The sequence below is a fragment of the Rhopilema esculentum genome, chromosome 16, assembly GCF_057945365.1.
Source record: "Rhopilema esculentum isolate cy_ngs chromosome 16, ASM5794536v1, whole genome shotgun sequence".
In the NCBI taxonomy this organism is placed as follows: Eukaryota; Metazoa; Cnidaria; class Scyphozoa; order Rhizostomeae; family Rhizostomatidae; genus Rhopilema; species Rhopilema esculentum.
In genome coordinates, this window is record NC_142830.1 from 1,476,020 (window position 1) to 1,497,981 (window position 21,962).

At 35.3% G+C, this 21,962-nt stretch overlaps 1 protein-coding gene across 1 annotated transcript; it reads left to right on the plus strand.

Moving 5' to 3' along the window:
* The first annotated feature begins 544 nt into the window (after positions 1–544).
* LOC135682915 (uncharacterized) lies at positions 545–21,195 on the plus strand. Its single transcript, XM_065198008.2, has 23 exons — positions 545–797; positions 1,171–1,224; positions 2,235–2,291; positions 7,698–8,768; positions 9,290–9,335; positions 11,265–11,360; positions 11,736–11,842; positions 12,920–12,984; positions 13,665–13,789; positions 14,360–14,420; positions 14,842–14,963; positions 15,449–15,503; positions 15,741–15,794; positions 16,538–16,631; positions 16,923–16,996; positions 17,277–17,354; positions 17,676–17,738; positions 17,870–17,926; positions 18,219–18,290; positions 18,409–18,503; positions 19,204–19,322; positions 19,761–19,834; positions 20,229–21,195. Exons 1-23 carry the CDS (start codon positions 710–712, stop codon positions 20,298–20,300), a joined length of 2,799 nt encoding a protein of 932 aa, XP_065054080.2. The 5' UTR covers positions 545–709; the 3' UTR covers positions 20,301–21,195.
* The last annotated feature ends 767 nt before the right edge of the window (positions 21,196–21,962 follow it).

The following is a 21,962-nucleotide window of genomic DNA, read 5'->3' on the forward strand; positions in this document are numbered from 1 at the left end:
GTTGTAGGGGATCTTGCATAGGAATTTGCTTTTGGTTTATTTTGTTGCATGCACAAGCAGTGAATAAAAGTAAGAATTAGATGAAGCGACGGGGAAAGAAAAGACTTTTTGGAACATTGACAACAAAGTTGACTGAGTACAGTAGTTTGGTAAGGGAATGCCTTTACTCTTGTAGCCAGAACTCGTAACAGATCTAGCTGACTTTGCAAATTTTGAAGTTGTTAATGAGGTTCATCTAAAAAGAAATTTTATGACGTCATAAATTTGCCACTTTTAGGGCCCTACTGAATATTTTGGCGTAGGGCGCCTCAGACCCTTAATCCGACCTTGTCAGAAGTAACTATCCCCCCCTCCCCCCCTCATACTCCCCCTTGGCGCCGTCACTGCCAGTAGTATGTAGTTATGTTGCTGCTAACGTCAGATTTGGAACGAGATAGTGAAAGTTGCCGCTCCGCTACCGTCAAAGTTGCTGCTAACGTCAAAGTTGCTGCTACCGTCGGAATATTAGCCACCAGCCTCTGTCCGCCGCCGCAGCCTCGAATACCGAAAATTCTCTTGACAATTCAACGAGCGAGATTTGTATTGATCAGCACGAAATCTTCCGCTTTCTGGTAGCTTTCTGGTCAATTTTGTGACAAGAATGCCCGATCTGAAGAAAAATACGTATTTTCCCAAAAGAGAGTGAGATTTATTGACGAATTATAATGTTATGAAGTCATTAAAATGGACAAGCTTGTTTCTGTTCGCTCTGGTTTTTTTTCTAAATTGGTCGCACAGTTATGGCCTCGACGTTGCCGGTAAGTATCGATGATAGTTTTTAAAGAACAGTTAGAGCAATGAGAAAAACCAATCATAGTATTTACTATTTTCATCGAATACCAAAGAAATAAACATTGATCCTTGTTATAAGATCACGGTACCTTGATCTCAGGGATAGAGCTGGGTTCAATATATGTGCGTACAAATCTCACTTTGATTACCTGCTCCGTAAACACTTCTCCTTGCGTAGGCCTTTAAATAGACAGACGTCGCATCTAACTAAAAGTAATAAAAGTTATATAAGCCGAAAGCATGTTGCGAAATTTTCAATTTCCTCTTCTTGTGCTATTCTTATGAAATTAACAAAAAGAGTGTTTTTCATGTCTCTGATCGCCCTAAATTGTTCTCAAGGTTGTAACAAACTGAGGGAAATATGTCGGCATCGTCTTCAGTGTAATTTAGAAGGTTAGTGCTTTTTCTTTTACTTGAATAATTTCGAAAAATAGTAGAATACCCTCGATAGTCCTTATCGTGTATGAATAGCATTAAAGAAAAATATATGTTATTTGGCCGGCTAGGCAGAATGTCGTTAGTGCCAAGCTAGGCTTCATATCAACAAAGTTAATTCTGTATCTTTGTTTAGATTTGTCCTTTTTGCGATACAATCAATGCCTTTTATTCAGATTTTTAAAAGCAACGTGTTAGGATTCTGGTTTCCTTAGAATATTATAGGATCATGATACAAATAGTTTTTTAAAATAAATTATTCTTTTATAGTTCTTTTGTAGGTCAAACTTGACATAATAGATATTGTAACAGCTTTGAAATAATACACTCATTTTTTTATTAAAAACTGGCTATAAGAAACGAGTACTGGACAGTCAGAAAAAATTAAGAAACTCCAGTACTCGAAGCAAAAAAATTAAGAAACTATTAACTCGTGATAAAACTGAGAACAACAAAATTTTGTAAAATCCAAGAACATGATTGCCCTGTTGGTCTAGAATTTAAGACTCAAGGGATAAAAATATACTTTTCACATTTAAATACAGCATCAGAATGGAAGAGAATCTCTTGATGTGATAAAAAGGTCACAAACATTTCATAACATCTTTCATGACATCATCATCAAGAAACTTTTAAGTAAAAATGAGTATTGAAATTTCCAGAACATTAAGAAACTGGAGTACTCAACATCAACCTTTGTTCCTTATAGAAAAAAGGCCTGAGTGTAGGCCTACAGAGTTTTGACAACCTCTTAAAAAGCACATTATATTTAGATTGTCTCGATTGTTTTCTGCTTTTTATCCTGTGTTTTGAATTTTGTAATGCTATAATGTAAATTTCCTTGATTAGTAGATGAAGCATTATAAAGCTTAATTAGTATTTTGCTTTTCTCATTAAATATTATGTAAGTTGAAAATGCTAAAAACTTGTAATGGTACTCAAGTATTTTTTCATTCTATCCTTTCTAGTGGTTTATAAGGAATGTGGAAAATATATGAAAGGAAATGAAATTCAAAATGAGGAAGGTTAGTATTGTGGCTGTCAGCAGTTTGATGATTCAAATCTGAACTGATCATATCCTAAATTTTGAAACTGTTTTGCTATCACTGGCTCAGCTTTAGCAATGGAAAGTTTTTCTCTTTGTTCTTGATTTATTGTGATCTAAAATTAGCATTATTTTGTTATCAGCTCTTTCTTAATATGTTTTGGATCATAATTTCTTTTGAGTCAAACAATTTTTTTTGAGTCCATTTTCATAAGCTTTCACAAGGAAGTTTCCTCCATTAGGTTTAGATAGATTATTTTAGGATTATGACCTCAATTCCATGAAAATATTGTGTGATCAATCACAACCAATCCAAGAATTACCACAACACTTTTTGAATCATTTGATCAAGAATCCATATTTATATATATCTGCAAAGAACAATGAGCAACTCAAATATTTTGGGACTATTCTCCGTTCCGGGTTGACATCATTGATTTTGCATCTTGCAGTCTATTTAACTTTCTCAAAAATGGACTCCAGAACTGAAATCTTAGTTTATATTAAGAAATTAATGTTGTTTGGACCGTTTGGTCACGAGTTACTTTGTTTTGAATATTTAGATATTTTCTTAGATGTGACTGGAGTTTGCTGCTGCAGTGAACATTTCTACTACAGCAACAGACTTCTTTAAAATTTATAGGAAAAGCTAAATCTTGAGATTGGGTTAATTCGCAGCCTTACGACCCAAACAACTTGAAATTTTCAGCACAGACTAATTTCAACATGAAGATTCCAATTCTATGATGCATTTTTGCCAAATGTGAAGATGAAAATTACCCAGTTCGTAGAGTAATGGTAAAATACAGGACCATATATTGATTTAACATACTGGTTTTTAGGTTAGACCATCAAGGGCTGGCTGCTAGCATTATGATTGACAATTTTGATTTTCAAATAATGATCAGCAGATAGTTTTATTAGTACTAAACTTTCTCTTTTTGATTGATTTTGAACATTTCTGTTTGTAAAACAGTAGATGAAAAGTTTGTTTATTTGGATTCTAGTTGTGATAGAATGGTGAAGTGGGGGGTTTTTGGGATGGTATAAAAAAGTTGATACTGCTTGGAAAATTAACCTCAAATTTTGATAAATTGGTATTAATAATAGAAGAAAAAAGGCTAGGAAGACAAAGAACTGTGCTTGCTTGAGTTTCCCATTATTTTATCTAAGATTCTAAGTGCTAGTGTCTAGGAGCTGCAATGTTTAGTCATTTGAAAAATCTGCATCATTAACAGATGCTTGAATGATGTCACAGGAGTTGAGAAAAAAAGTTAAAAACAATCAAATGAACCAAAGCATATTTTCAGACACTTCTACCAAAATCATTAGCACAAAGGGAATCTCTTATGATAGTTATGTATTTTAAACAAGTAAGGTTTTAATGTTCAATTGGTTAAAATTTTTGTGGTACAGAATTTAAAAAATGGCTTTGATAAAAGCAAACACTTTGAAACATGATACTAAAGCTATTTATTTGATGTTCTTCAGAGTATAACATATTAATATGCAAAAATTATGCAAAATTTCAAATCAAAGCAATTCTGTTAGAGAAAGAGGCTAGTGCTTGTGCAGAAGAGCAACAGTTGCCATTCCACTCATCTCTATGTCTAAAACACAATGCACTCATTATTCGTACTCAAAATTCAACTTAGATCAACGGTCTTGACGGCCAACTTCCTCCATTTTGGCTGCTTTTTATAACCCCATGGCCGTCATAAATTGATTTGGCAGAAGAAGCAAAAGTTGGCTAAATTCTGTTCACATGTTGCAAGAAAAGCCACAGAGATGTAAAGGAAACAAACCTTTTTGCACAGATAATATTCAAAATTTTTTGAAATAATGTCAAAATTGCCAATAACAAAACAGGAGACATAGTAAAAGATAACAGACAATTTAAGAAAAAGGCAAGTGAAAACTTTTGTGATCACAAAGTAAATTTTGATTACACTGAAAGTGGAAAGTCACAATTTTTCTCCCAAAATTATAGCAACCCATGCTGGTGTAACGTGTTTGCATTCTATAATGATAGACAACAGATCAATGAAAACAATTATTTTTTTAGAAAATGTTAGATTCCAAATTATACTAGATATTGTGATAAAACAAAGATATGTGGCCAATATTTTGCTTAAAGCATAATATTATGCTAGACCTGGTCAAACTGATCAAAATAGGCCAATCAGAAACACAAGCACATGACTATTGAGGTTGCCATATCAGTGCTGCTTGCCTATTGAAAATGTTACCGATGGAATCCTTAGGTAAAAATTAACTCCTTCTGTCTACTCAGTAGTGGCTTTCTCATGTTTTTGTAGATGAATTCCAAAACTGCTGGATGGAGCGATTAGTCAATAATCTAAAAAATGTCGTCATTATGTAGATGGAAGTTTTATTTTCTGAAGATTGACAGCTGAAAAGCTTTAGTAACATGTTTCAAAATGTTTTCCTTTTTACAAATCCATTATTCAACTACTCAGTCTCAAAAGAACTTTTCTAAGTTGAATGGAAAATTGTCTTACCAATAGCTTAAATGTTTCCAAATACCTAAGCCTTCCTGACCCCTAACCAGATTTCAATTTCATTTTCTTAGTGTTGTGAGGTATAGGCAGCAGGCTCAAACTGGTACATGTTTGCCCACTGTGGCGAGAGGCAACAGTGTTATCCACTATGCCACAACTAAAGGTCTCAGCAATATCATGTGAGCTACTGGAGGTTCCATCCCCTAATTGTTTCTGAACCCTATGTTAGTCATAGATTGTTGTTTTTGCCATACATTTTTTGTACGGGCTGTGAAAATAAGTTTGTCAACAGGTCTCAGTCCTTCATTGCACCCCATATAACCTTTAAGATCTTAACAAATTGTGAATGATAAGCGAAACTGGATTTTGTACCAGAAGTCTCCAGTCAAATTTTAAAAAATTCCTTTCTTAGATTTTTGACTGAAAAGAAGTTCAAATTTGTTGTAAAATTCATTTTCATGATAGTATTCATTTTTAAACGAGAATGCTTTGTAAGCAATTAGACCTATCAAGATTGGACAATTAACTTTGAAAATGGCCTATGTTCCTATATCACTATTGAAGTTTGTGGTATCTTTGTCTCGGCAATATTTTTGACTGCGGTGCTTTGTGATTTGTTCGGTATATTTCAGCCTCGTAGTCTTTAATGGACGTTGCTTCGATCTTTCTGTTGAAAGCTTAAACGGTTCGTGGTTTCGATGGTGCGGCTACGGCTTCTTAGGATAAATAGAGGTTGGAGTGAAGAAGAAATCGGCTAGAAAATTTTTGTGAAGTCAAACTACTGTTTCCTCAGGTTTATGCTTTTATTGATTACGGATTGCAGTTTTTTGGCTCAAGTTACACGGTTTGCGGCTTCAACCCCTATAATGGCCCCCTTTGAGGAAACAAAAAACAAGGCGTTTGTTTCGTCATATATAGCGGCTATCAAGTGCTTTTCGCATTTCGTATTGCATTTCACCAGCAAAGAGAACTAATACCAAAAGTAAATGTTTGCATTTTCAATTTGGAATTTAGTTCATCCTAGTGACAAGACAGCCTCTACTGCAGGAAACACGTGTTCTCATTTTACGCAATCCTTGCAATGATTATTCTGAAATTTTTTCTTTCTCTTGCATAATTTATGAAATGAATTCGATAGCGCTAAAGATTTTATGCATGCAGCCGATATTCTATTGAAAATGAATTGGCCATTTGCAAGCAGGCCATCTGCTTTAAATCAACGTGTTTACATTTTCACCAGCTCCTCGTTTTTTCCCGCCTTGCGTGGGTCTTGCACCTGCATGGAACTCTTACTTCTTCTTAGGCATTTTACGCCCTTTTTAATTGATGCCACTTTTAAAGCGCATCATTCTCCGCTGTATAGCTTTGCCAATCAAGGCAGGATTACTTAAGATTTGATAAATTCACTAGTGACGTATTTTCTGATTAACTATAACGGGCAAAGGAAGCTGTTGATATATACCTGATTTCTTGTCGAAGCTGATCCTAGCAAGGCCTAAATTCTCAAAGATTTTTTAGAAAGTTTTTGTATTTGCAAGGACTATGGAAACCGTTAGGGGAGACTGCGGGAGCTTCCCCAACCCCCCCCCCCCAGTAATTCTCAAATGTAATTTTGCCCATGAAGTAAATTATTTTGTTCTATGATCCGATTGCTGTTCGTGATTATGTTTTATTGTACATCTTTGTTCCTTCCTCAGAATGCTGACTACGGTATCCGAATACCGCTACATGCTTTAACCTTTTCCCCATTTATCTGACTGTCCTTATTACAACCATTTGTCTCATTTTCCACGTCTTTGGTTCGTTGTCCTATGTTATTCTTCATCCTATGTTTTGCTTCTACTTAATCATTAACAGTCTTCGGCATCAGCTTCCAAATCCATACATGCGTCATTTGTAATTTCAATCAGCAATAACGGCAGCGAGCATCCTTGGCATACTCCTCTATCAGATTTCAGTTCATCCCCCTTTGTTGTGACTTTCCTAGGCTATTGAAGATATTAGCAAACTGATGCTGGAAGGGTTGTCCAACCCAGTAACAGGATTAAAAACGTATTTATTTCATAATCATTTTAACATGAGAATGACATTTCTAGCTTTACTTTCTGTAAATTAAGGTTTTTTAACACTGTTCAGCGCTTAAGAATATACGTATATAGATTTTAGCGCTCTATAAGTGCATTGTTATTATTATTATTATTATTATTATTCTAGTAATCTCTTTGGGCATTAAACGTCGGTAGAACCTTATTTTCAATGCTTCAATCTTTTTCCTGTCTATATCTTTTTGTACCAAATATTCATAACCATAACTGGTTATGTTAAACACTGATGAATGAAGGGACTTTTCTTTGTTGTGATAGTAATAGTTTTGTATTTCCATATGTTTGTTAATTAAACCTTGTCTTTCTTGCTATACCTAAGCTTCTACGGATTTTTTTTCAATCATCATAATTATTGGTGATCAGTGCTCCGAGATACACCAACTCTTTTAAATTTTTAAGTCCCTCATTGCTATTTACGATTGTCACAATAAGTATTTTATTGACAGTGTCCTGGGTATCCTGTACACACTGTCAATTTCTAAGCGCATTCTTAAGCCCAGTCTTCTCTGGTCATCATAGTTTTGCTTGCAGTCATATGAATCAGTTGTCATTGTCAAGATTCATGTTTAAAAGTGCTTTGCGAGTGGATATTACTGATAAATTTCAGAGACCGGAACGCATGTCCGCCCATTCAGATATCATGCAATCATCGTCACACTTACGTTTGATTCGCATTTTTTTTTTTGCGATAGTTTTGATGCCAAATCGCCTCCTTCTGATATTATTATATAAGTAGCGTCTCTTCTCTTCTGCTTTCAGGGGACGCGCTACCGCCAATGTCATTGGTAAAGGTTTGGCTGTTTTTCCCAGAAGCGCTTAACCCGTATCACAGGCAGTCAAACCGTGCCAAAAAGAGCCATTTGCTGGTAGAAGATGGACAGAAGGATTCGGTGCCGCCGATTTCGTTAGTTGATCAATGGCCATTTTTATCGCAGTCTACAAAGGGCTCAATCGATCGAGAAAGGCATAAAAGCGACAGAAATGATCACGTGGAAAGCAACAGACGCAAAGATGAAAGCGAAGCTGCTAGAGAATATATTGTCGATGAAGAAGAATATGCGAACGATGATGATGTCAGTTTAGAAAGAGTTCGGCGTCTGTTGAAAGACTTTGACGTCAACGGTAAACCGGAGGATGCGGACGATGAGAATAAATCACAAGATTTTACTAAAGCAGGTAAATATCACGATGGGAACGAAGAAGATGAATGGCATGCACATAGCTCATCTCAAAATACAATTTCCAACAAGAAGGATTACGACATATATCGTTTGAAAACTTTGCAGAATGATGAGCATTTGCAATACATTCTTGGTGTTGTTGAGCGTGCAAGAGAGCTGCTGAAGAGAGATAATGATGAGAATGATGATAGCAAAGAGCGGGAGGAGACTGCCGCGCATCCTGATGTTCCCAAGAAGGCGTTTGCTAAAGTTTCTGATCAGCCTCGAAAAGCAAATAGAGAATCTAGTCATGTCGAGGCTGGTTTATCATCTGCATCACCGGAAGAACATCTGCCTGAAGGAAAACTGCCTAAGAAGAACGAGGAAACACAACCTGTGATCAGAAAAGAAGCTGTGCATTCAAAAGAATTCAAAGATCAAAACAAAGAGCATCTGGGATTCTCAGAGATTCACCTCGCAGCTGATTCACAAGCACAGCTGCATACAGAAAATGATAAGGAATCTCCTGATGCGAGATCACAGGTACTCCAAGATCGAGGCCAAGCAAATAAGGAGGAAACGCGGAGGCGAGAGCGAGACAACGAAAAAAAGCACTTCTTCCAATCTGTTCTAAAGGACGACCGCGATCTCGATCAAAATCTGTCTGCAGGTAGGAATTGTTAACTTTTATTGACAACGAAGACTGTAAACATTGTTGACATCTGCTGCTGTCAGACATGTCTGGCCTCAACAGTTCCAGAAAGATGCATTGTTATTTATGTGGTGTTTGAAGCTCCACTACGCATATTTAATTATCAGAACAGCCGACACTTTTATTGCACCTTTTCCGGCCCATGGCACAGACCATGGTTTGTTTCGAGACATCTTTCACAGTATCACGTTTATTTGTCTTTGACTTAATGATATATAGTTAATCAGATCGAAATTTTTCTTCTACTGTTCGAATTCATGTGGAATTCAAATATAGATCTATGCAAATTGTTAACTTTTTGAGCAATTTTTGTCACTATAATCCAGTCAGTTTCGGCTGTCAAGTGTGAAACAACCAATCGTTAATTGACTGCAAATGTATAGAAATTTATCTATTCTGCCATCTCTCCGAACTCAAGTCTATTCTATTAAACCATTACTGTCTAAATGTTTCAGCTAACGTATGTAATTAATTTTTAGATTCGAAGCCAGTGAAGCAAACGTTGACATTGCAGTTTTCTGAACGGTAAGTTATTGTGTCTGTGCCATGCTCATAGTGATATTAATGTGTTTTGTTGCTGTTAACAATATTTTTGTTTTAAATGATCTGGCATTCGTTTCTTGCAATTGCAGTATGAAAGCTTCCTTGTTCTCGACCGATAATTTTGCTGTCGAATAAAAATGTCTTTGTTTTGTAGATTCGAAATTATGTTTGGTGTCTAATTGAATTTTTGTCAAAGACTTCATTAAAAAATCATGACCCAAAGAGGCCTTACACTCCATTTATTTCTTGACGACTATTTATCCATCCAAAACAAGCAATTGTTTTCTCTATGATTGGTGTGTTCTGGAACGAAAAGAATTATTTAACCTCCAAACAGCTCTGCGCTAACCATGACAATCTTTGTCTACTTCTACATTATTCATTTCAAATCTGACCATATTGTAGCAGAAGGCTGCAATCCTTTAATGTGCTCTTTCCAAAACAAGCATTTTGATCGTTTAATTGCAACCACGAAGATCAATTTCTCTTTACGTTTAAGAAAAGATGTAAGCCCACTTCATTGCCGGATTTTAGAAACGGGCCTGCTCCTCTTAGCCCATGCTTAGATTTAAAGTTCTGGCCTTCCCACATCAATATCAATTAACGATTATTTTGTGTTTTAAAATCGAGAAAGTATCAAACAATAAATTTTAGAAGTTGTTAATGAGAGAAGCTTGCGAGACAAAGCATTATTCCTATTCAAAGAACGTCCGTGTTCTTTTGTTTATAAACAATTGACTGTTATTCTTTTGAACAATGCAGTTGACAATACAAGACTTCCCGCCTGCAATCATTGGTCATATTTTGGGCATGGATTCTAAGTGCATAAGCAGCATAGTTCCAAAGAGATTTTTTGTGATTAAGGGAATACTACAGAACTTAGGATAGCTGTGAAATATTTATTCTAATCAAGACCCGGAGCCCGCAAAACTTTTTGTAGCTTACAATTTCTCAGTTTTCAAGTTTAAATACCCTTACCAAAGCTATGTACAGTAAATATTTTACCGCTTCAAGCGTTTTTCATTTTTTTAAGTTTTAACATGTTTTTTTGCCCTTAGTGACATCAAAGAGACACATTCTTTGTAAATTTTGCGTTTCCTCTTCTCAAAGGCTCTTTCAAGCTAGTTTATTTGACAGCTCTCTATAGCCACATGAATAATCAAACTTTTATCCTGCCACTCTAAGAAAAATGTTCCTGAGTAATTTTTAAATGCTGTGACCCACCTTAAAGGTTTTTAGGAGCTGTTAAGGTGGCTATCGATTTTGCGATCTGTGCAATCGTTACCTAGGCAACGATGCAGAGGTGTTAGTAAGAGTACTATGCCTGGTTCAACAGTCTGTTGATCTTAGTAGTCACGGGTTTAATGTGACGATTCTCGCACTTACGACATGCGGGCTTTTATTGATTATAGAAAAGCATGTGCTCCCAAAACTCATTGAATTAATATTCTGATTTGCTGTGGCTTGATTCAGACGTAATTGAGATGATCATGCAACTCTTTTTTGTGTTTATTTTATCATCGCGGTATGTTAATAGTATATTCTAAATCTTCAGTACATTTTGAAGACGTACTGCAAGTTTTAAATCCTATATAGCATCGAAATTTATACTTTCGCTTTGCTAAAGTTGAATGGACATTTAAATAGCGTTGGCTTTACAAAGTTCTAAAAATATTTGCCCAAGTGTATGGTTGTTTTCTTTTTCTCTATTTTTTGAGAGTTTTTCTTTGTTTGGCTACTGTAAGTCTTTCTTTCATTAGATTAGGGTTGAAATAATTTTGTTTTTGTAATATAATGTTCTACTTTTAATTCCAACAAATATGAATTTAACTGCTCTTCTTTATTTTATAGAGTGGTAAATAATCTGAAAATGTGTTGATTTCATTTTCATCCTTTTTTGCTTTTTTTCAGTGTTAAACCGGAAAATCTAAAAACAGTTGGCAACCAAGTGCAAAGAGTCTTATGGGGAGCGAATTCAAGTCAGCAAAGAATCTTGACTAGAGCAAAGTAAGTTTAATATTTCGGTTGTTTTGATTTTAAGGCAAAGAATGCAAGCTCCTATTGTGTTTCCACCCACAGTGCAATCTAAAGTACGATACGGAAGTTCGATGATGTCATACTTTTCTACATTTGAAAACAGTTGCCACGACATATGCAGCCGTGCTATGAAGACTCCATTGTTATTCAGTTCGGAAATTCTGCCTTATATTCCACTTTTACGCTCAGTTAAACTGGCAAAGTTCGTTTTGTGAGCTGAAGCCAGTCAAAATCGACTGTGCTTGGTTTATTCTACAGGTCATGAAAAGGCTTCAAAAGGCTTAGAAATTGTTCTCTGCTTTTTTGTCATTGCCCAGCTCTGACTCAAATAACACTTTTCTGCAGGATTGATCCAGACGATCACAAAAAGGTTCATTTTCGTGTACACACACCGCAGGGCAGTTCTAACTCAGGGTTTGATCCAAGCATCGTAGCTCACAAAATTAACACAGGTAAGCACAGAATTTGATCTCATACAACTCAACATTGGTTAAACAGAGTCAAAGTATTTTATAAGTTTAGGCCTTTTGCTAAGGATGTAAAAGAGCGATGGAGCAGTTTTACAATTTAGAATACTAGAAAGCGAGCTAAGCAGTAGAATTCTTTATTCTAAGAATCTTCTACTTCTACTTAGCTTATCAAGCTTGGAAACGATATCTTTAGTCGAATCATCGTTGCTTATTTACAATATCTTTTTTGATTATTTTGTAAACTTGAAAGCTCTCTTCTGTAGCGAAAACTGCCGAACTTTAATCTATCTCCTTAAAATCTATTCAATTGTACCACTCACTCAGTAGGGGTAACTTTACCTTTGGGTATATTTTTTGAGAAACAAACACAACACAAAATCAGCATGATACAAAACCGTAAACAGAGTAATTTTAGGATACTTCCAGATCTGTTTTTAAGGAACAGCAGAGCGCTCGTTTCTTTTTTGGCTTGTTGACATTGTTATCTTGCCCATGGCAATATGGGGGCGTCGGGTATTACACCCCCGTGGAACTGCCGACAAACAAAAATTTCGCTATAACAAAAAAGCCTGATACCTAGTAAGTGCAATAAGTTTTTACATGTGCCGCTATAGCTTGAAAAGTTAATACGGCCACAGAAAACAGACTACACCCATATTTTCCGCACATTTCTAATGAAGCCCCCTTCCTAGTAAAACTAAGATTTCAACGGCCGTGCTTAGCTCTTTATCGTGTTTAAGGTGAAGAAGTGTGGACACCTATTTGAAGCTTGTACTATTTTCTGGCAACAAGAGGCAGACCTCTTATCCTTTGCAACCACTGAGCCCATTCCAACCTATAGCAGCCCTTGGTTTGACTAATTCTAATAACCTGATATTGCAACTGCCTGTTTGTTAATTCATGAGGTCATTTGACTATATTCTTGATGGTTTCTCAATGTCAAAGACGTAACTATTAAAGAGATGTATTACATTAACATAACTTCTTATAATATAGTTAGCATGTAGACAATGCAAAAGTCCGTTATTCTTCGTGTTCTTAATATTTGTTTAATTATAGACGCGTCTCTAAGAAGCAACATTTCAAAGGCTACTGGTCTGACCTTAGTTCAAGCCAAGAGTTCTGTAAGTTTTTTTTGAGATGTCTTTTTTGTTTTGACTGTTTTCCAATATGTCAATGCAAAATTTGTTCATTAGAGTTACTAGTATTGAAAATTTATCATATAAGCTCTCTCAGAGAGTGTAGGCAATACGGTCTATTGATATTGCAAGCCTATTTAAATTTTAATCATTTGATAGAATAAATTAGCTTAGGATAAGTTTTTGAAGAGTGGTTGATTTATTCGAAATAACCGGTCTGTATTGACCGGTTAGTATTAAAGAGCTAGAGCTCCAAAGATTAATTTGTATGATATAATCAAGAATATGAGTGCTAACCATATTCAAGTTCTTCAGTCATAGAATCCATATCTGATAGATACAATTATCATAGATTATTATTGGTCATTTTTCTGTATTATGTAACAGCTGTTTTATGCATGTCTTTCTGGGTCCGTTACGGTCAATCAGTATTTTTGCCAGTCAAAGTTTTTGCCAGTCAAAGTTTTTGCCAGTCAAAGTTTTTGCCAGTCAAAGTTTTTGCCAGTCAAAGTTTTTGCCAGTCAAAGTTTTTGCCAGTCTGTATTTTTGTCAATCTGAGTTTTGGCCAGACGGTATTTCGGCTGATTACAAGTTTGCACCCAGTCTATGAATGACTTTCCATTCCTGTCAGTGTTTTCTTAGATCAAACTTTTGTTTTGTTATAGAGAGTTAATGCAATTAGGCTACCAAAGGACAAAAATTGGGACGAATTCGCAATAATCACAGCGATCGTTGGCGGCTGTACTCTGGGTTTGATTGTTGCATCAGTTCTCATTTGCTCACTTAAAAGGTAATGAGTTTTTGTCGCTTCTTATCGTAGTAGGGGCCTCTTAGCAATGATTCTTTGCAATTTTCTTTAGACCTTCTGATTAGTCGGTTTCGACAAGCAAACTGGGATTCTTATATCACAAGGTCGAAAGTTGTTTAATCAAATCGAAATAATGACAAAAGAATCTCAAAAAAGCTTGGACATTATTTTATGGGAAGTACTTTAATATGTAGGTTTAAATATGTCCTCTAGATAGCATGTCAACACAGTGCGTTGATTGAAGATCATATAATTAAGAGAGCCAAAATTAATGTAAAGGTTACTTTCATTTCAAATAATTTCATTTAACAGGTTTAAAATGGGCCGTTTCGGTGCATTATGCGTCAAATTATCTTTATACGTGTCCCCAATATTGTGAAATTCACAACCAGGGATGAAACTATTACAACATGTAGTCGGTTATTCTTTTCCAATAAACAACGTGTCAGGAATGATAAATAGATTTTCATGATTCAAAAAGCATCTGCTATAAGACAGTATTATTACTCCATTACTCCAGCCTCTGTTGACCTGAAAAGTATCTTTCTCTAGGCGGTTTAGTGGCAAGCTTCCAATAGAACTGCAGAAGAAAGAGGCTCTGAAGGATTACGAGGTATTTGTTTAATTTGGTACAATGCATAGTTTTGATGCCAATTCAATAATATTCATGAATGTTCGATAGGCTGGTTTATTATCAGGCTGAAGGCAAAACTCTCAAAGCAGGTTCAAAGGAAGACGTTTCGATCTCCAGTCTTTACAGGGTTATGTACACTCAGAATTTACACGCTTTCGGAAATGCCGACATTTTTAAATTTCACATTCATGAATAAACTGTTAACTCAAGTTGAAAATCAACTGTATTCATTGGAAGTCGACTCCTTGGAGGAAAGTCTGATACATTTGTGTTATGAAAATGCAGTACTAAAATCACGCTTTCTAAACCTTTTTTTCAAAATCAGAATCAATCATTTTGTAAATAAGGACACGCTGTAAAATATCTACAGTAACAATATTTCAACTTTAAACTTTTGCAGGAACTCTGTAGAACCCAAATGGCAGTAAATGAGACTTCCCCAAGAACAACCAAAGCTATAAATGCAGACAGGCAAAGGCATGGGCTTGTTGACGGTCAAGGAAAATATACAAAGAAAACATGGTAGGTGGTACTTCTGTTTTCTTAACTTATTCATAATCTCAGTAATATGCGAAACTCAAAACATCATCTAGATTTCAAAGATAAAATCAACTTTTCCATAGTAGCATGCAAAGATTCGGCTTTCCTTATCCTTCTTTGGCAAATTACTTGATGTATAGACAACAAGTATAGTTGGAGATTGACTGCGAATAGCACTATTCGTTTCGCATTCGACCTCCCCTAGAAAAAACAAAATTCATATATGATCATTTGTTAGGTAAAAGTCTATGTATCTTTTGATTAATGTTGGTATTAAAAACGAAACATAATCGGCCATTGAAGCAGCTGAGTTTGTAAAACAAAACAAGCAGTCAAAGTATACAGAGCAAATTTGGGTTCTCAACAGCTGCATTGAAATTCGTTTGTTACTCGTCTGGAATTGTCTGTCCTTATGACGTCAGTAGATGTGTACCTCTCAGGGTAGTTATCTCGCTTTGTTATCTTAGGAGAGAAGAACCATTCGGTTTCAACATGGATATTTCAACTGGGCATGTTATCCTGGTAAGTGCTTGCATTTTAGGCGAATTTTGGCTATGTTTAGTACCACGCCCTTTCATTGCCTTAAATGCCTTATTTTCTCTGATCGTACAGTTTAATGCGCTCCTGTGCACGCTGTATTCTGCTCTACAATTCAAAGTTTTTGCCTTTTTTGGCATGTCATAATGGACTTCTCATAATGGATACAAGATTCTCTGCTCATTATGTTTTTCTTACGTTGTGAGTAAATTTGTCTCCTAGGCATACATGGAGGACCATTTGAAAAATGAGGATAAACTTAGCCAGGAATGGGAGGTGGGTGAATTTATTTACTGGTTCCATTTCATCGAGTTCAAGAGTTCTTGTAGTTGTTGTTTAAGATTATGTTTGATACCAGCAATGCCTTTATGCCAACCATGTGCTCTAAAAACTTTGCAACGACTTCAAACTAGCAACGACTGATTATCCAACTTTTGCATTTTCTCATCTTTATCAACGATTTTATCCATCCCCGATTCGGTGTTTGAGCGCTTCGTCATACACAAAATGCAAAAAATTTGGGCAACTATTGAAAGAAATTAAAGTTCAAAGATATATTCCAACTAGATTATAAAATATTTGCCATCTCATGTTCCCTCTTTTTCCACGCTATGTGAAAGATCTGTGATGCAGCTTTAAACTAAAGTTGCGCTGCTAGTTTCCCCAACCTTTTCTATTACACCTATATAGTAAGATTTAGTTACCTATGACTGATTCTTGCCTATGTATTGTTATCATGGCAAAAGATTTTGCCCAAAAGTTTCTTTGTCCGAATTTCTGGAAAACGCAACCGAACCTTATTTGCCGAATTTAAGGAGCTATATCAGTTTGAACTCCTAATTTATATTTATAGCTTAGAACTACTCAAGGGGTTGAAGTTGTTCACATTCTTTGGTGATCTACCAGGCCCTAGTACAGAGCTCCAATAAGAAAATATCACCTAGTGCTTGCTTGTTTTCTTAGTATTTTTATAAACCGTACATTATTTCATTACAGCATTTTGTTTTCATCTTATCCAGGCACTCTGTAACTATAAAGCAGATCAAGAAGAAACAACTGCTGGTAAAGATAGCAAAAACACTGGAAAGAATAGATACAGCAACGTGCTACCATGTGCGTTTATTAGTCTTGACTTTAAGTTTATTTTTCTTTTAGTAGTATTATGATGTGATACTACCTGTGGACTTCCTCTGTCTGTAGAATTAGTGTTCGTGAATAGCCACACCGCCAACCTTTTATAATCTCAAATAACATAGATGAAAATTTTTGCTCATATGAGCGAATCAATCGACTGTCTTTCATTATTTTATTTGTGCAATGTGTATCTTGGAACACCCATTCCTTTCTATGTATCTTATCTATATTAGCTTCCTAGTAAAATGATGTTCACTTTTCATTCCACAGATGATCACACGAGGGTAAAGTTAAGAGAAACATCCAACGTTTTCCATTCGGATTACATCAACGCCAACTTCATCGTGAGTGAAGTTAGATTTGTAGCAAAGTGTCCTTTCAATCCAGCAAAGTGGCAAGAATGATAAACTGAATTGAAAATGCTTTTGGTTTCATTACTTAGATACAATATTAGTATATTTGCTAATAGTTAGAAATAGGTACTGAAGCAAGATTTTTTGGTTATTTTTATATTCATTTGGTTTTTATCTATTATGCAAGAGTTTATTAATTTTTCTGAAAATTTGTGTGAAACTCGCAACACTGTTACTGTTTTTGTCAAACTTGCAACCTCTGTTTTACCAGACCGACACAGATCCGCGCAACCCATCGTACATAGCTACGCAAGGACCCCTTGACAACACGGTGGCAGATTTTTGGCAGGTGAGGGAGAACATTACAAATGCCATTCTCTTTCAGTTTACTCGTTAAAGATACACAACGATATATTTAAATGATAAACTAAGCATGAAGTTTTGGTTGTCTCGTCCAGGGTGGCAATAGACACCTTGTCATCCTGTTCCTGTAACGAATGACACTTCCTGTACATACATTATGAATACATTGCATATTTCATCTTGCTCCTTCCTTGTTTTCAGTATATTATAAATGCATTCCAATTCTTTCCTTAGGAGATTCCTTTAACTCTCAATTTCAAATTTTGTTTATGTCTTGGTACTCATACAAATGTTACTTGCATTTTAGATGATCTGGGAGCAGGGTGTGGTTGTGATTGTCAATTTAACTCGACTGTCAGACATGGGCCTGGTAAGTCTCGATAAATGACATTGTTTTCACTCTGTCTGTACTGCATTGTAATGTAATGTACCCATTACTGCACTCACTGATTACCAATCTGTATCCTCAGATTATAAATGTTTTTTTCCTTTTTGTTGTAGCCACAATGCCACAGATATTGGCCAGAAGAAGGGAGCGAAGTGTACAATATTTATCAGGTACTTTGTTTGTCACTTAAGAGGATGCTTAAAACTGACGGGACCCTACAATTAAATTATTCCAAATAGTATTTTGATAATTTTTAACCATTGCAGATATTTGACAGCTATAATATTTTTTTGTAATTACGTCACTCTGTATGATTTGGGTAACCAATGTCTTCTTTTCTGTAATGGGATTTCTATTATTTGGTATGGTGTGTTCATTGAATTTTTTCTCTAGTCTGTTACGATTCTAGCAAAACATTATAGATGTCAGAGGTCAATTTAACTACTTCCTTCTATGTCATAGGTGCATCTTATATCAGAGCATATTTGGTGTGACGACTATATTGTCAGAAGTTTTTATCTAAAGCATTTAGTGGTAAGTTATTTTAACATATTTAATTCTTTTATGAGTTAAAATAGTTACGAGTGCAGTTTTGTTTTCATCATTCCAATTCAAAACTGCTGATTTTTTATGTTTTAACTCCAATTTTTAGACTCAAGAAACACGGACAATAACACAGTTTCATTTTCTGACCTGGCCAGATTTGTCAATTCCAGAGAGTGCAAAGCCGCTGTTGGAGTTTAGGAGGTCTGTTGAGTTTGCTACATTGCAAAGTAATAGAATTACAACTGCTGTTACACTGCCCTAGAGTAATTCCCTTTGTTGTGACATCATTGGATTTTGAGTAACTTCTCTGGTAATGAAAGGCCAAAGTACATTAAAGTTATAGTTGGGCCCACCAGTGAAATTCTTCACTTCAATATGCAAGGTGGTTTGAACTTTAAATCTGACCATCCAGCGAGCACTAGTGTTGCTATTTAAGACATCTAGTGTATAAGAACAGGTCTTCAATTTCTTGTACTAACTCATATTGAACGACCAGAAAACGCTATATGCATAATTTGTTGTTAATTTCCTAGGGAATATTGAAATTTATACAGATACATACATATAGATTTATTATTCAGATAAATGGTAACATTTATAACCCTCCTCTATTTTTTGTCAGAAATATTGTTTGAATATTTTGGAGAGTAAGATGCCGGTACGTTTCTTGGCCCTTGCTGCAATGCGCCCGTACCAAGATATTCAATGCATGATAAACGTACTAGACCAGGTATTCATCAGAACCCGGCTAATTTAGAGTCCGGTCATAGATGGATCTGCATGCTTTGAATTTCCGATACCGGTACCATGTATGTAATATTTGATAAAATATATGTTTGATGTTCTTTTCCGGGTCCAGCTGTGTGAAGATTTTTTCAGTGTCTGACACCCTTCTTTGCAGGAAAGTGAACAAATGCTACCGAGGGCAGGCCTGTCCGATAGTTGTTCATTGCAATAACGGGGTCGGAAGGACTGGCACTTATGTTCTTATTGATATGGTTCTTAAAAAAATGATCAAAGGTGAGTTCTTGTTTGTTGGTAAACCATTCCACGTGACGATCTTACCACTCCTTTTTGCCTCGATTTTTGATCAAATTATACACTTTGTATCCAGGCCACATTCAGCAGCGATGTGTGAAACTGTTTCGAATATTTCCAAAACTTTTGGACAATATATAGGATGATGAACATGCTATTTCGTGTGTAGAACAGGCCGGTCCTAAGTTGCGTCTCTGAGTTTCACGCTTAATGCGATCATCAGGCACGGCATCGAGTACTTTATGATAGACCGGTAAAAAGTAATTTTCAATAGTAATGATAATGATAATAATAATAACACAAATTTACTGAAAATCGTTTTTAAGATTTGTGTGTACAAGAAGTGTTTAAGAAGTGTAGTTGAAATTTAAAAAAGACGACAAAAATTATTTCCTTATCGTTTCTTGATTCTTAAAAAAGGAACGAAAGAAATTGATATAGCAGCAACTCTAGAGCACATACGAGACCAGCGGCCGGACATGGTGAAGACAAAGGTACGAACGAGTATATTTTGACACTAATTTGTTCTACAAACAAATTTCTGCCGTATATAGGTAGTTCAATGCAACGATCTAGAAGGCGTCAGATTCATGTTGCTCCATTACTCATTTTTCAGACATTCAGACATAAGACATAAATACAGCCATTGCTTTAAAATAACACCGTATACCAGAGAACTATACAAGTAAAAGCTAAAAGCCGTGACCAACACCAGCCATTTTGTACTGTAAAGAAGGTACTGTTATTTGGCAGACGATAAATATTTCTAACGGGTAGTTTTAAGCTAATGTCAAAAGTTAAGAAATATTCCTGATACAAGTAGTCAAGTTTACTTTTTACTCTTCATTAAAAGTAAAATACTTTTAATGCTTTCTCTTTTCATATCAGGCTCAATTTGAATTCTGCCTTGCTGCTGTCGCAGAGGAGATAACTGCTATTCTGAGCTCATTATCAAATTAGATGTATAGAAATATGACTTGTACGAGGGTTTATTTATGTAAATTGTAGCTATTTCCGTTATTTTCCTCATTTATCTGATATACTGGCAGGCTAGATCAGAATCATCTTTGTCTTAGTTTTAGTCCTATAAATGGCAGCCTCATCTCCCAACTCGATATGTTTTATTTGCCCCCATAATTATGCAAATTTAAAGTTTTGCATATTTAGAAAATATTATGGAAGGGAAGCTTTTAATGTTAACTGATTAATCCAGTAGCGATCATTAAACCAATCAAGATATCGTCTTGATTTACTACAATAATTCTAACATTTTCTCAATAAAAGATTCTAAATAATTAGAACATGCCTAGGGTGCTTCGTTATTCCTCTAGAGAAAAGGGAGGGGCTTTAATAGATGGGTAAGAATAAGAGTAATGGGATTAATCTAATTTTTTTCTGAAAATTTCGTTAATTTCCTGATGTTTTTGCTTGTAGTGTAAGACAAAGGCAGATATACCTTTGTATAGTGTTTTGGTTTGTGGCATCAAAAATAATTTCCCAGAATAAATTGCCTTTTTGCTTATTATTGTATGCTTTCTGCATCATATTCTTGATGCTTAGTATGTATAGCCAAATATGTATCCTTTTTTTGTTCAAAAGATCCTGCCTCAATCCGGTCTCTGTTGTATTTATCGTGAACATTTTTTCCTGTGTGTGCCGGCTTATTTAATTATATGCGATATGGCTGTGATTCCATTCCACTCTTCTTGTTCTTAGCATATGTTTTCTATTTTTCTTTTTGATTATGATCTAGCAAATTGTAAGATGTTTTAGGTTCATTGCGAGTACATTATAAATCGGCCAATCCCTGTAAAGATTTCATTTTTGTCAATTATAATTCAACAGCATGGAACAAGACTTTTCCTTTCTTCGCTTGTCAACTGTCCGAATAAAGCTACGATTGTCATGTCATTAAACAAGTATTGGTTCCTAGCTCTTTATGTTTTAATATTTTAAACTTCTTTTCTCGGTGCCTAATCAGCTTTGCAATCAAAAGTCCGTTTTTTCATCGTCAAGTTCAAATTCAGTTATCCTCACAAATGATTTTATTTGAGTCAATGAAATACAAACGAATCTTAAAAATTTATACGCTTAGATGCTTCAAGCTTTATTGCTGAAAAATGTTCTTGCGTTTTAGTGTCGTTTCCACTACTATTTTTAAGTGAAGAAACAACTTGACTTTACTTTTGTTACGACCAATTCGATTGATTGTCATATGCATGAAAGAACAAAACTCATAATTCATAAAAATCTATAAAAATGTCTTGTTGTCACAACTGTTATGAGAAAAGTAATTTCAAATGTATCTCTGGTGCTAAAGGTCAGATCTGAACAGATAACAATGAGCGGTTCTCGTGGAAAATTTTCATGCAACGTGCTTCTAGTGTTTTACATCTGTGCATTTTATCATCATCGAATATACTAATTAAACACTGCTCTGTCGTGATTCTTTTTTCATTTAGCAATGTTATCAGCAGTTACTTATTGCTAGTATTTTATTAACGCCTATAGGCCATTATATTGCAATCAAAGTTGTCATTATACCTTTGCCCTGCAGCAAAGATATTTCACATAAAGGTAAACTGATGAAATTTTTAGCCAAAGTAGCAGGGGGCCAGGGTC